The 13042-nt window shown below is 35.8% G+C and overlaps 1 protein-coding gene across 4 annotated transcripts in view; it reads right to left on the reverse strand.

The window, feature by feature from the left end:
- Positions 1 to 13042, reverse strand: part of CTNNA3 (catenin alpha 3) — a 1563160-nt gene that overhangs the window by 273998 nt on the left and 1276120 nt on the right. For all 4 annotated transcript variants that reach the window (XM_053663824.1, XM_053663825.1, XM_053663823.1 and 1 more), the window contains one exon: positions 11706 to 11857. In XM_053663824.1, the coding sequence (XP_053519799.1) occupies positions 11706 to 11857 (152 nt within the window). The remainder of the gene's footprint in view (positions 1 to 11705; positions 11858 to 13042) is intronic.

The raw sequence follows: 13042 nt of genomic DNA on the forward strand, positions 1-13042 counted from the left end.
TTAAATATGTCTGCTGCTCAAACTCTTGGAGAAAGCATATATAAGTGGAAAGACACCAAGGTATAGGCATGACTGGGGAACTGGAGGAACAGCCAGGAGAGCTATGTGTCTGAATTTGAAGGAACAAGGAAGAGAGTTGTAGGGCACATACTCAACAAATTGTCCCAAAATTGATTCTTGAGATTGATATGTTTATAGCTTATCCATCAACGAAGTCAGTAAAATAGACATGTCCAGCTTTGTAAAAACATTGGGCTATTTCCTTCTCCTGAGCTAGAGGACGATGTCCTGAACTAGGTGCCCAAGACCCAGGATCTCACCCTGTGCCTTCCCCTACCAGTGTGTGTCCTCAGGTGCATCACTCACTCACAGGCCATTTACTATCACACCCCAGAATAGTCATCTCTTTGAAACACCATCATGTACTTTACCGGTACTGGAAATACAAAATCCTCCATATCTCTCCTTTTAGTTATACCAGTCTCTTTTCTAAAAGTCATCATTTCAGAAGTAGGGTTTTCAACTATTTTTTTCTCTAGAAGACATATTTAACTTTCCAAAAGTTACATTTAAAATGTAGACAAATACCCAAACAACTTATCTGAGGTACACAATAAGTGCACAGTAAAAATTCTGGGGATGAAAATAAAATAAAAAGTAATAAAAACTTACTAGATTTAATACTCAATACAAATTTACTATTTTATTTCATTACTAATACAAGTCTATTTATAATAATTGATATAAATTATTTAATAATGAACTTAGCAGAAACAAACAACAAAAATCCCTTAAGATTCCACAACTGAACATCTTCCCCATATTATTCTTCTATTCATAAGACTGGCCATTTCCCCTGAAGGTGTTTTCAATGAGAGATGCTTGGTTTCTTATACTCAGCTACTTTTTGAGACAAAGTCTCTGAGCAGCACTGTGCAGAGTTCTCCGAGTGCAGAACTAGTCTGCATCAAAGCTCTTTTGACCATGGACTCTCCTGCCAGTCCAGTGGCTTTGACCCTTTGGCGAAAGAGCACATCCCAGGATGACTTCAAGCTGAACACTTTTTTTTCACAGCATGAGCAACAGAGATCACTGACTAGAGCTGCTTTGTCACTTAACCAACATTTTTGTCAATGAACACTCTTTTTCACTCTAGTTACTTCTGTTCCCTTAGTCTAAAGTCTCTTCAAATGGTGCACATGTGAGGAAGACCATTCTGTGTGCTGAGAGCATAAAATTTCAGCGCTTGCTGACCAGTGCTAGCAGATGGTTCTGCTTTTCCTTACCTTAAACTATGGTTTCAGGGAAAACAGCAAGAGCCTCACTATGGCATTATCCCCACTAAAGTTTGATTTCAATTTGCATAAAAAGCTAAGGGTACTTTGCTATGGGTCTTTCATTAAACTCCCTTACAAAGCCCCACAGGTAACTGGCTTCCCTACTAACTGGTTGTAACAGTATAAAGGAGTCATATCGCTTCCAAACAAACACACAAATAACAACAACAACAAAAACAGTATTTCAACTAAGATTTCCTGGCAAGAGTCCTGTGAGAGAGAACAGTAGAGTGACTAAGATAAATTCAGAAAATATTCTTAAATGAAAAGGAATAAAGTCTTTGTATGTTTAATAAATTTGAAACGGTGCCTGAAGAGATTCTCCAAAGTCAACAAAGGGTCTGCAAATCGAGAAGAGAGGAAGGTACCATTTGACAGCAGTTAGTCCTACAGAGAAAGCGTTCCCTGTGGTTGGCCAAACAAGTTTGGTGAGGCACTGTGATCCTTAGAGGCTGGGCACTGCAGGAAGTCACCCAGTGGTAGAGGTGATGCATTACGGGCCTCAAGCAGCACACTCAAGGCCCCGAGACTAGAGTGGACATAATTCATCATCCAAATTGGGTACTTTTGAGAATGAAAGGGAGTATAATCCAAATTTACCCTAAGGAAACCAAGGTATATATACTCACCCTAGTTCACTGTATATTACACTCACTTAGCAAATACTTACCTTATTTTATTTTTTAAAGATATTACTTATTTATTTTTAGAAAGAGGGAAAGGGAAAAAGAGAGGGAGAGAAACATTAATATACGGTTTCCTCTTGTGTGCCCCACTGGGGACCTGGCCTGTAACCCAGGCATGTGCCTTGATGGGGAATTGAACCAGGGACCATTTGGCTCACAAGTCTATGCTCAATCCACTGAGCCACACCAGCCAGGGTGCAAACAGTTATTTTATGAAAACTCATTTATAACCCAATAATCTTGGAAAAACTGTTATTTCTATAACATATGGGAAAAAATAAAATGGTTGAATACATTTGATGATTTTCGACATCATATAAACCTCAAAAACAGAATTTTAACAAGTATGTTAATCAAAGGTTAGGCTAAACATTAAATTTTTTTCTGTTGAATGAGTGATGCAAAATACCAAGGAGAATGTAAACAGTTTCTTGCAACCTTTAGAGCGGGATGAGTCCTAGTAACTAAAGGACTTTTTTGCAAAGCAGCAGGGCATACACATATTATTTGCAAAGAAAGAAGCACAAATGGTTTGAAATACAAAAGAAGCTAGATAATTAGAGCACCTAATAAATGGAAGCCCTCGGGTTTGGAAGGAGGATAAAGAAATGACCCGGGAACCTCAGACTAGGAATAGGAAGAATTAGCAAAGAACTTGGAAGAAAAGACTATTTTAATATTCAAATAATTTGGACAATTGGATTTATAAAGGGAAGCTAATAAAGAGAACGACTGAATCCTTGGAAAAGCCATTCAAGTGTCTGGTAAAGAGTCGAAACCAAATATCTAAGGCAAGGGTCAGGAAACATTTTCTGTGATAAATCAGACAGTAAATGTTTTAGGCTTTGTGAGCCATTCAGTCTCTTACCTTTACTGCGCCCTGGGGTTGTGGCACAAAAAGTCATATGTACATATGAGAGTGGCTAAATTCCTAAAGCTAGAATTTCACATAATTCAATTTGTCAGAAAATATTCTTCTTCTTGCAATCTTTTTCAACCATTTAAAAATATTAAAACCATTCTTTGCCCACGGGCCATACAAAAGAGACGGTAGATCAAATGTGACCCACAGGTCAAAAGTGGGCTTCATTGAAGATAATATATAGTGATTCACAAAAATGAGAACTAAAAGTCAACAAAGAGGTCCCATACATTAGAAGTATTTGGCAAGCAGCCAGTAATAAAGAAGAAAGGTGTTAATTTTATAATATTCTAAATGTTAACATTTTTAGTAGTCCGTGAGCACCTTTCTAATTAGTTTTAATGAATACAGTCTGGTTGGACTTTATCTAATTATAATTACTTATTTTTAAGGTGTTGGCTGTTGGGTAAAACATTCTTTTAAATCAAGTTTCTCAACATAATTAGCATGCAATTTCAGGTACAGTTTGATGGTTTTTACAAACATGTACACCCATGTAAGAACCTTGGATTATCAGTTTACATAGACGAGTTTGCTGGCAATTTGTTTGGTGTAGCATTAAATCTATAAATCAACTTGAGGATAATTGATACATTAATGATATTGAGTCTCTCTGTCCAAGAATATGACAAATCTCTTCAAATAGTTGTCTGTTTAATATTTCCTAATAATGTTTTGTACTTTTCAGAGTAAAGATCTTATATGCATTTGTTCAATTTGTTTTGTATAAACTTGTATGCTAAGTTTGTTATTTTTCATACTGTGATATATTGTACCTTTAACATAAACTCATTTACTATTTATTTTTATTGATTGATATTAGAGACAGAAGAAGGCAGAAAGATAAAGTGTGACAGAGCAATAGACAGAGAGCGAGACACATCTATTTTTTGTTCCACTTATTTGTGTTGCTTCTTGTGTGTGTCCTGACAAGGGGTGGAACCCACAACCTTGGCATATCAGTATGACATTCCAACCAACTGAGTTACTCGGCCAGAGCTTGATATATTGTATTTGTAATAGATATGTTTTCTAATTACTTGCTATTATACAGATACACGTATACTTCAAGTTTCATTGTATTTCTCTACTGTATATTTTTATTTTATTAACTTTGCCCTTAACTCCATTTTTCTTATTTCTATTATAAAGTCTGTTTTTACATATTGACCTTATTTTCTCTACATTTATCTATTTTGCTAAATTTATCAATTTTATAAGGGCAGGGTTTCTTGCTGTTGTAAATATTTTTTAGGATTTTCAAAGTAGTTGATCTTATGATTTGAAAATAGATACAGTTTTACTTTTCCCTTTGTAATCTGTACACTTCTACTGGTGCTTCCTTATTTACTATACTGGTTAGAACATCCATGACATTCCATTGCATCTGAGCGTGGGCATTCTCATTCTGATCCTAATTTTAGGGGCAGTGTCCTAGCCTTCATTTTTAAGTTCATCGATGGCTGAAAACCATAATTCAATGGTGTGTTTTCATTCCCCCCTACAGTGAGGAAACTAACAATATCATGTGAAGTAACAGTGTCAACGGCCACACATACAACAGACTAGAATGCATGTCTTTTGACTTAACACAATACTGTTTTTTACTAGCTCTTCATTTCTGAACTTAATTCCATAGAATTCTAACTGTATGAGATACACACTAATTCTACACTGGTTAGTGATTGACACCATCAGGGGCTTTTCTTCCAGTAGTCTGACTGGGAAGTTTTAGAGAAACAAACAGCACCTCAGTGCAGAAGACATATAAAGCAAAAGGATTTTTACAGTCATAAGGAAGAGACATTATGGAAGATAATGAAAGAATTTCAGAGAAATCATTGCCATGTACATAATCTAACTTAAGAAAACCGCATATAATTCCAGTGAAGGCCATAGGTGTATCCATTTCTGTAGGGAGAGTAGAGTCAGACACAAAACTATGTTCCAGTGATGTAAGCAGAAGTTTTACATTGAACTATGTTCCAATTCTAGCAACCTTGTAAATGACTAACGTAAAAAGGGTTTATGTAAAATGGACCATTAGAGAAATTTTAATTATTTCCCCTTGTTTTTTCAAAAATTAATTTCCATCAAATGAGATATCCAAAATATGTTGCCATTCCCTGAAACATAAAGTCAAAAAAACAACAAAAATCTAAACTCAGTGATGGTCCTGAAAATCTGCATATTTGGCATCAGACAGTGTCTCTATTATTTTCTATAGAGAAAATTATGTGCTTTTGTGCTTTTGTTAAGTAACATATGAAAATTCACAAACAAAATATGCGAAGTCCACATTCTGAACGATACCTCTTGCAGGATGAATTTTTTTCTGATTCTTGTCCTTTTTTGAGGGTATTTTATTGCTGGACACCCATTTAACTCTCTCAAAATCCAAGTAATTTTTTCTTTTTAAATTTCCTCTATTTCTGCTTAAGCACCTTTTACCAAAAAAAGATGACCCATTGAGAGTTTTTCTTGTATGTTTCAAGAGGTCAATACAAAGAAAATGCATAATTTTAATACGAGCTTAATGTAATATGTATGCAAAAGCATAATTTGCATTAAATAATCTATAATTCAGATACTGTGTTAACAAAGGTAGGCCTCCTTTTACATAAACAATACATTGAAAAAAACATAATTCTTTGTTTAGATTCTCACTCTTCAAGTTATTCTTTTGGCTTTGAGTTCATGTTGTTCCATAAGTATCTGCCTATAGTTTCTATGGTTAACATTGTTCAAGATACAGTATAGGCAAAGTAATAGGAGGCTTCGGTGAGTATAATAGTATACGTGCAATGGTAATAAAAATAGTAGCTATTTTCTTATAATAGACAACTATTTACTAAGGACTAAGTAAATTTCTATTAGCTCATTTCATCAGCATAATGATTTTTTTAATTGACTGATTTGAGAAAGAGAGAAAAACTGATTTGTTATTCCACTTATTTATGCATTCGTTGGTTGCTTCCAGTATGTGCCCTGATGGGGGACTTAACCCACAATCTTTTTGTATTGGGACAATGCTCTAACCAACTGAGCTAATCTGCCAGGGCCAGCATAATAATCTTTTAAAGTAGTTTTACTTTAGTTTTTGAAATTTTTTATTTATTTATTTTTAGGGAGAGGAGGAGGAAGGGACAGAGAGAGGGAGAGAAACATTGGTCAATTGCCTCTCATATGAGCCCAAATAGGGAGAGACCTGGCCCACAACAGAGGCGTGGACCGGAACTTGGAGTTGAACCAGCAGTCTTTCGGTTTGCTGCATGACACTCAAACCATTGAGCTACACCAAGTTATTTTCAAAGGAGGAAACAGGTTCAGCAAGATACATTACTTGCTTTAGCATTAATCATTATACTATATGGGCTCCTAATAACTGCAAAATTTATATGTAGATATGAAATATCACATAGATAAAATATTTAATATTCCCTACTCTACGACCTCATTTTCCACACATTGAATCCAGTGGAGAATAGTAAAGTATTTATTTTAGAACTTTTAAAACTATTTATTAATTACGCTATTACAGTTTTCCAATATTTCTTGCTTTATACCCCTCCACCCTGCATGTCCAGCACTCCAACATCCCCCCTCCCTCCTTGGGTTCATGTCCATGGGTTGTACATATAAGTTCTTTGAGTTCTCTGTTTCCTATACCATTTTTGATTTCTCCCCATCTAGTTTATGCCTACTAGTTACACTTCTTATTCCCTGTACCTTCCCTCCGCTATTCTTCCCTTCCCCCTCGCCACTGAAAATCCTCCATGTGATGTCCATTTCTCTGATTCTGTTCCTATTCTACTATTTGCTTAGTTTTGTTTTCATTGTTTTAGGTTCATTTGTTGATAGTTGTGAGTTTGTTGTCATTTTATTGTTCATATTGCTTATCTTCTTTTTCTTAGATAAGTCCTTTTAATATTTCATATAATAAAGGCTTGGTGATGGTGACCTCCTTTAACTTGACCTTATCTGGGAAGCACTTTATCTGCCTTCCATTCTAAATGAAGGCTTTGATAGATAGATTAATCTTGGATGTAGGTCCTTGACTTTCATGACTTTGAATACTTCTTTCCAGCCCCTTCTGGCCTGCAAGATTTCTTTTGAGAAATCAGCTGAGAATCTTATGGGCATTCCTTTGTAGGTGACTGTCTCCTTTTCTCTTGCTGCTTTTAGGATTCAATCTTTACCTTTAATCTTGGGTAACTTAATGATGATGTGCCTTAGTGTGCTCCTCTTTGGATCTCATTTCTTTGGGACTCAGGGCTTCCTGGAATTCCTGGAGTCTATTTCCTTCACCAGATTGGGAAAGTTTTCCTTATTATTTGTTCAAATAAGTTTTCAATTTCTTGCTGTTATTCGTCTCCTTCTAGCACCCCTATAGTTTGGATATTGAAATGTTTCAGGCTGGCCCAGAGGTTTGTACGTCTCTCTTTATTTTTCTGAATTCTTGTTTTTTCATTCTGTTCCAGTTGAATGTTTATTTTTCCCTCTTGTTCCAAATCCCTGCTTTGAGTCCTGGTTTTCTTCCTGTCACTGCTGGTTCCCTGAATATTGTGCTTTATTTCATTTTGGGTATCTTTTACTTGTTTTTGTTTTTGTTTTTCTTTTTTAGACTAAGCTCAATCAGCTCTGTGAGCATTTTGATTCCCAGAGCTTTAAATTCTCCATCAGATAGGTTGGCTATCTCCTTATCGCTTAGCTCTTTTTCTGAAGTTTTGCTCTGTTCTTTCATTTGGGCCATATTTCTTTGTCTTGGGGCAGCTATAAGTTGTAAGAGGGTGGGGCCCTAGGTATTCACACAGGCAGGGCAACCTTCTTTGCTGCACCATGGAGCTGCCTGTTGTGGGGGGCAGAGAGGGAACAATACAGCTCCCCTCCTTGGCTCTAGCCCACTTTTCAATGAACTCTCATGTGAGACTGGGAGTTTCTCCCACTGCAGCAACTGCCATAGTCCACAGTCAGCTCTGAGTCTCAGTTCAGCTCAGCTTCCCATTCAACCAGCCCCACCCATGTGGCCACAGGTTCTTACTGGTCTGGTTGTTCTGGTTGAGTGCTTCTTTAATTCCTTGGTTGTCACAGTTCCATGCAGTTTGATTTTCTGGCACTTCTGGTTGTTTACTGATTTTAGATTGGTTTTTACCCTACTTTTGGATGTGTGAGGAAATGAAGGATTTCTACCTATGCCTCCATCTTGGCCAGAACTTCTTATCTTAGAACTTTCTAAAAATAACCTGAACAATTAATTGTTAAAATAACTATTCAATTAAATAAATACCAAAGGCAGATATAATCACATGTTATAACATTTCCTATAAAATATCAGTCTCTGATTATAAGTGAGTGTTTTATTGTCTCGAGGGCATTGGAGAGCATTCATGAAAATTCAGTCTTGGGACAGCATTTTCCAACACTCACGAACGTCTTCAAGATCATAGCCTATCCTTCCCTGAACTTGCATAATTGTAAATATATTGCCTTAATGTTGACACTCCTCAGATACACTCTTCAAACACTTTTCATTTCTAAGGTCAGGATATTGATCAGCATTAAATCTGGTCTTATAAAGAGATGGTTATACTGGATCAATTTTATCTTCTATGATAAAGGAACAGTCCTCAAAGGAGGAAAAGTAATTTTCTTTTTTTAAATATACTTTATTGATCATGCTATTACAGTTGTCCCCTTTCTCCCCCTCTATCATTCTCTGCCCTGCATTCCACCTCCCACCTGCATCCCTTTCTAGTTCATGTCCATGGGTTGTACACCTGAGTTAGACTTCTATTCTCATCCTCTAATCCAATTAGCAATTACATAGAGTTGTATGAGTTACCCTTCACCAAATTCCTGTAGAGTTTCTGTTGAGGTTCTGTTAGAGGCTGCCTTTCCAACCATCATTCTAGTGTGTAATGCTCACCCATGGTTTTGGCCCAAACTTCCAGGAAAAAAATCTTTCATTTCAATTTTTTAAATTCAATTTTGTATTTATTTGTATTTAGAAATAAAACCCAATTATTGTATCCCAGGGTATTATTTTGCATACAGATATTGGTATTGCTTTCTAGAGTTACACTTTTAATTCATAAACACAAATAAAAGAATTAAAAACATTTATATAAACATGGAATTAGTACCACTCATGTAAAATGCATATCCTTATTTTTCCCTCAAAAACTTAGTTGGAACACTGTGCACTATGCATGGAAAACTATTAAGGTTCAGCTAGACTGAACGTGAGATTCTAAGTTTTCTTGATATTAATGCCTGTAACTGGAGCTATCTGGCAGAGATTCCAGTCAGATAAAGGGCCAGTGTGTGTTATATTTTTATTGGTAATCTAGATGAAGGAGCTAAAATTATAATCTCATGTTTCTAACTGATGTTAATTTAGGTATGTTCAATAATCAAATTCAATAGCAACTTGATAAGTTATATATGGATCATTTATATATAAAATGAAGTTTAATTGGATTACAAGTTAAGACCAAGAACAAACACATCAAATCAAAATGGATAAGAAATACATCTGCAAAAACTGGGGAAAATATAGAACTAGAAGAAAGTCATTGTCCACCCCACAGTCATGGTGTTTAAGAGGGAAAGCAGGCTAACAGAAGCTGCCCGTATTGATAGCAGTAACTTAAAGAACAAGTGTTCCTCTTTACTTAACAGGTCCTAATAAGATTATACTCTTTAATAGCTTCACTTGAGAAGTTTGCTGAAAAATTAAGTACAGACTAGCAAAGAAGACAAATACTGTTACTCCTATGAGGAAGTGCTAAAAGAAATGACAGTATTTACCTTTAAAAAGAGATGACTACAAAGAAAAATTATTTCCTTCTAAGGCTGTTAATAATTGCAACAAATTGGTCTTCTGCCCTACAGAAGACTGCTGAATATGAGGTATATATAGAAATAATGGTGAAATAATTTGATACACTACAAGTAAGCCATTTTGATAATAAGGAAATTTTAAAATCATGGAACATCCAAATGAGAGCTATTTATAAAACATTATTCTGTATTCTTTTTTTCAGGAAAAAACATGCATTCCTGACACTGGTTCACTTATGCTATTTCACTTCTCAGATATACACAGGGGTTACTGGAAATGTAGGGGTGTCTTTTTCACACTTTCACTGTTTCTGTTCTAGTTCTTCCTATCCTTCCAACCTTGGGTTATTACTAGTCCACTAGTGCACACAGGGAAGGCATAGAGACCTTTTTAGAAGAATGTATTTGGTAAAGAAACTTTGCAGTCCAGGCATAGCACTGGTACAGGGCCACACTTCCCAATCACATAGGAACAAATACTTCCAGGCTGGCCACAAATATATATCCCAAGGTTTCTCTCTTCTATTTATAACTGGCTTGGTTGTAGGTTTTCTCAAGTTCTGAAGCACTAGATCCTACACCTCTACTTTTTCTCTACATTTTTTCTTTAAGCCTGCCAGGGTGCTTGACTTTTGTTGACCCCTTTCCTTACAAAGTCCTTAACCGACTCCATTTTTATGGACTGCAAAATGAACCTAACTATGACATTCAGGCCCATTGGATACTATTGATGCCCTTCCTGTATCTCCACAGCACTTCTAGTTCCATCTTGTTGTCTTTAGAATAGTCAAATCCAAAGGCTTTCAAACTTAACTCTACTCATAATTAATTTCACTCCTCAGGGCTACTGAATCTTCTTACTGCAAGCATCTGCCACCCCGCCTGAAGGTTGTATATTTTGGCCACAAGGGCTTGATTAGCTGAGGCAGGAGGCTCTGGTAACACCTCTGAAGAGGGGTAGCCTTTAACCAGGAATGAACAGGTGGATAAATTGGATTTTGTGAGATAATTCTGAAGAGTGCTCTACAGTGGACCCCCACCCAAGTTTCCCAGTAGCATCAAGCCCGTTGCCCACAGTGATTCATAAATACACATTACAGTTTTATCTTCTTTCCTGCCTCATGTTTCCTCTCTCACTTGTCCCTAAGTAGACTAATGGTAACACATATCTTTACCACAGTGTCTACTTCCAGGCAAACCTATCCTAAGATAAGATATCTCTATATAATTACCTGTACATTTTCCAAACAGTGTCCATTGTTTCTTAAATAACATTGAAACAAGAGTACACATTAACATTTGAGTAAAAACAAATAATCCTGGTCTCTGTATATGTGCTGTGCCCACAACCTGTGGCTCACCCTTGGGAAGCAAACTTACCCTTGGGAAGATGACACATATTCCCCCAAAGAGACAACTCCTAGACCGAGGCAGCTGTTCCTGGCAGCTGGAGGTGACATTTGTTACAGAACACTGTGATTCTCTGATCAAGTATGAAGAAGATTGGCCATAGAAATAACTTGTTGTAAAGATCTTTTCCTACCAACTTCAGTACAGTGATCAGAAAGACCCTTTACTTTCTTTCTAAGAAAAGAAAGCAAACTACTTTATGTATTTTTATTTGGCTCCTGATCATGCTACATGACAGCTCAACAAATTCTACATACAACGAATCTTGTCGTTTCTGCACACAGGACAGTTAAAGGTGCTCATTTGCATAAGTTATAACCAAATACACAAGTAAAAGTATTGTTTGTGACAGTAGATCTGACTTTGGGGATGCATATGAATTTCTAAATTTGAAGTGAATTTCAACATTGACATTATGGCATAGAAATAAAACATTTCTTGTAACCATTCCAGGCATTCCAGATGGTAAAGAGTGGAATAATTCAATGGAAGGTAAAGGAAACTTACCCTAATCATCATGACTGAGCATCTGATATCATGAATTGTATCATAGATCTTCTTTGAGATGTCCACAAATTGATTATCGTCAAACACATCCAAAGAGTTTTTATTTAGGGCTTCCAAGGCAACATTCACTTGTGTTACAAACTCGGGAATTGCTGTTAAAATAGGTAAGAAAGAGAAGATTATCCTGTTTATAATTTCTGATTTCCAGACTTTCAGGAAATGGAGAATCATATTTTAAACAAATATTAGATTTTAATTATATATTTACTGGTTTTTTTAAGCAAGATCTCAATCTTTTTTAAAAGATTTTATTTATTTATCTTTAGAGGGGAAAGGAAGGAGATAGAGAGAGAAATATCAATGTATGGTTGCCTCTCATGAGTCCCCCACTGGGAACTGGCCTGCAACCCAGGCACATGCCCTGACTGGGAATCAAACCACGATCCTTTGGTTTGCAGGCCTGTGCTCACTCCACTGAGCTACACCAGCCAGGGAAAATTTTAATTATATTTTGAATGTAGAGAGACAAAACATTCTGGCAGGATAATCTTTAATCTCTGAAAAGTAAAAAGAATGACAAAAGAGACATTTTTATGGAAATGTTTTAAAATATTATATTTTGCTTTCATATCATTTTTGTTTTCAGCAACACGTGGGACCATATAATAATTTCTTATCTTATCCAATATGAGCCCCAAGGAATTCCAAAAAGAACTGATGTGGACAACAGTTGAAGTTGTAAATATAAACATATTTAAGGAAACATATCATGGGAGTTGCTAAATAAAAAAATTTAATTAAATGTACTAATTATGTATCATAGAAATAAAAATACTGTAAACTTTCTTTGGTTAAATACTTTATTAAAATACAATCAAACACATTATTAATTTTATATGCACAATATTTCTAAAATAACACAACCTTGGATGAGTGTAGGGATGCATATTCAGTAAGGCCAATCCACAATTGTCTTTTTAAATTAGGATTTCAGAATAGTCTCAATTTTAAAATCTTCTCTAAGTTTACTTTTAAGGTTAATGATAGTAACATTCATTGGCTCTCCACTAGATTTAAGTCACTTTTCTAAGTGCCCACTGTGATTAAATCTCAAAACAACCAAGTATTAATCTAAGCTTAATAGTTGAACAACAAAGACACAGGAACTCAATAATTCTGTCCAGGGCCATTTTGATAATACCTAGCAGAACAGAGATTAAACTCGGACAGCCAGAACACAGAGTCCACATTCAACTGTTATACTATATCATAATATGTTGAAGAAACCTCTGCACCTTATGAAGATGGATAAAACACATGAAAGCAGTAATTTTAAA

Source organism: Artibeus jamaicensis, unplaced genomic scaffold, assembly GCF_021234435.1.
Source record: "Artibeus jamaicensis isolate MK-2021 breed Jamaican fruit bat unplaced genomic scaffold, CSHL_Jam_final contig_332, whole genome shotgun sequence".
NCBI classification, from domain to species: Eukaryota; Metazoa; Chordata; class Mammalia; order Chiroptera; family Phyllostomidae; genus Artibeus; species Artibeus jamaicensis.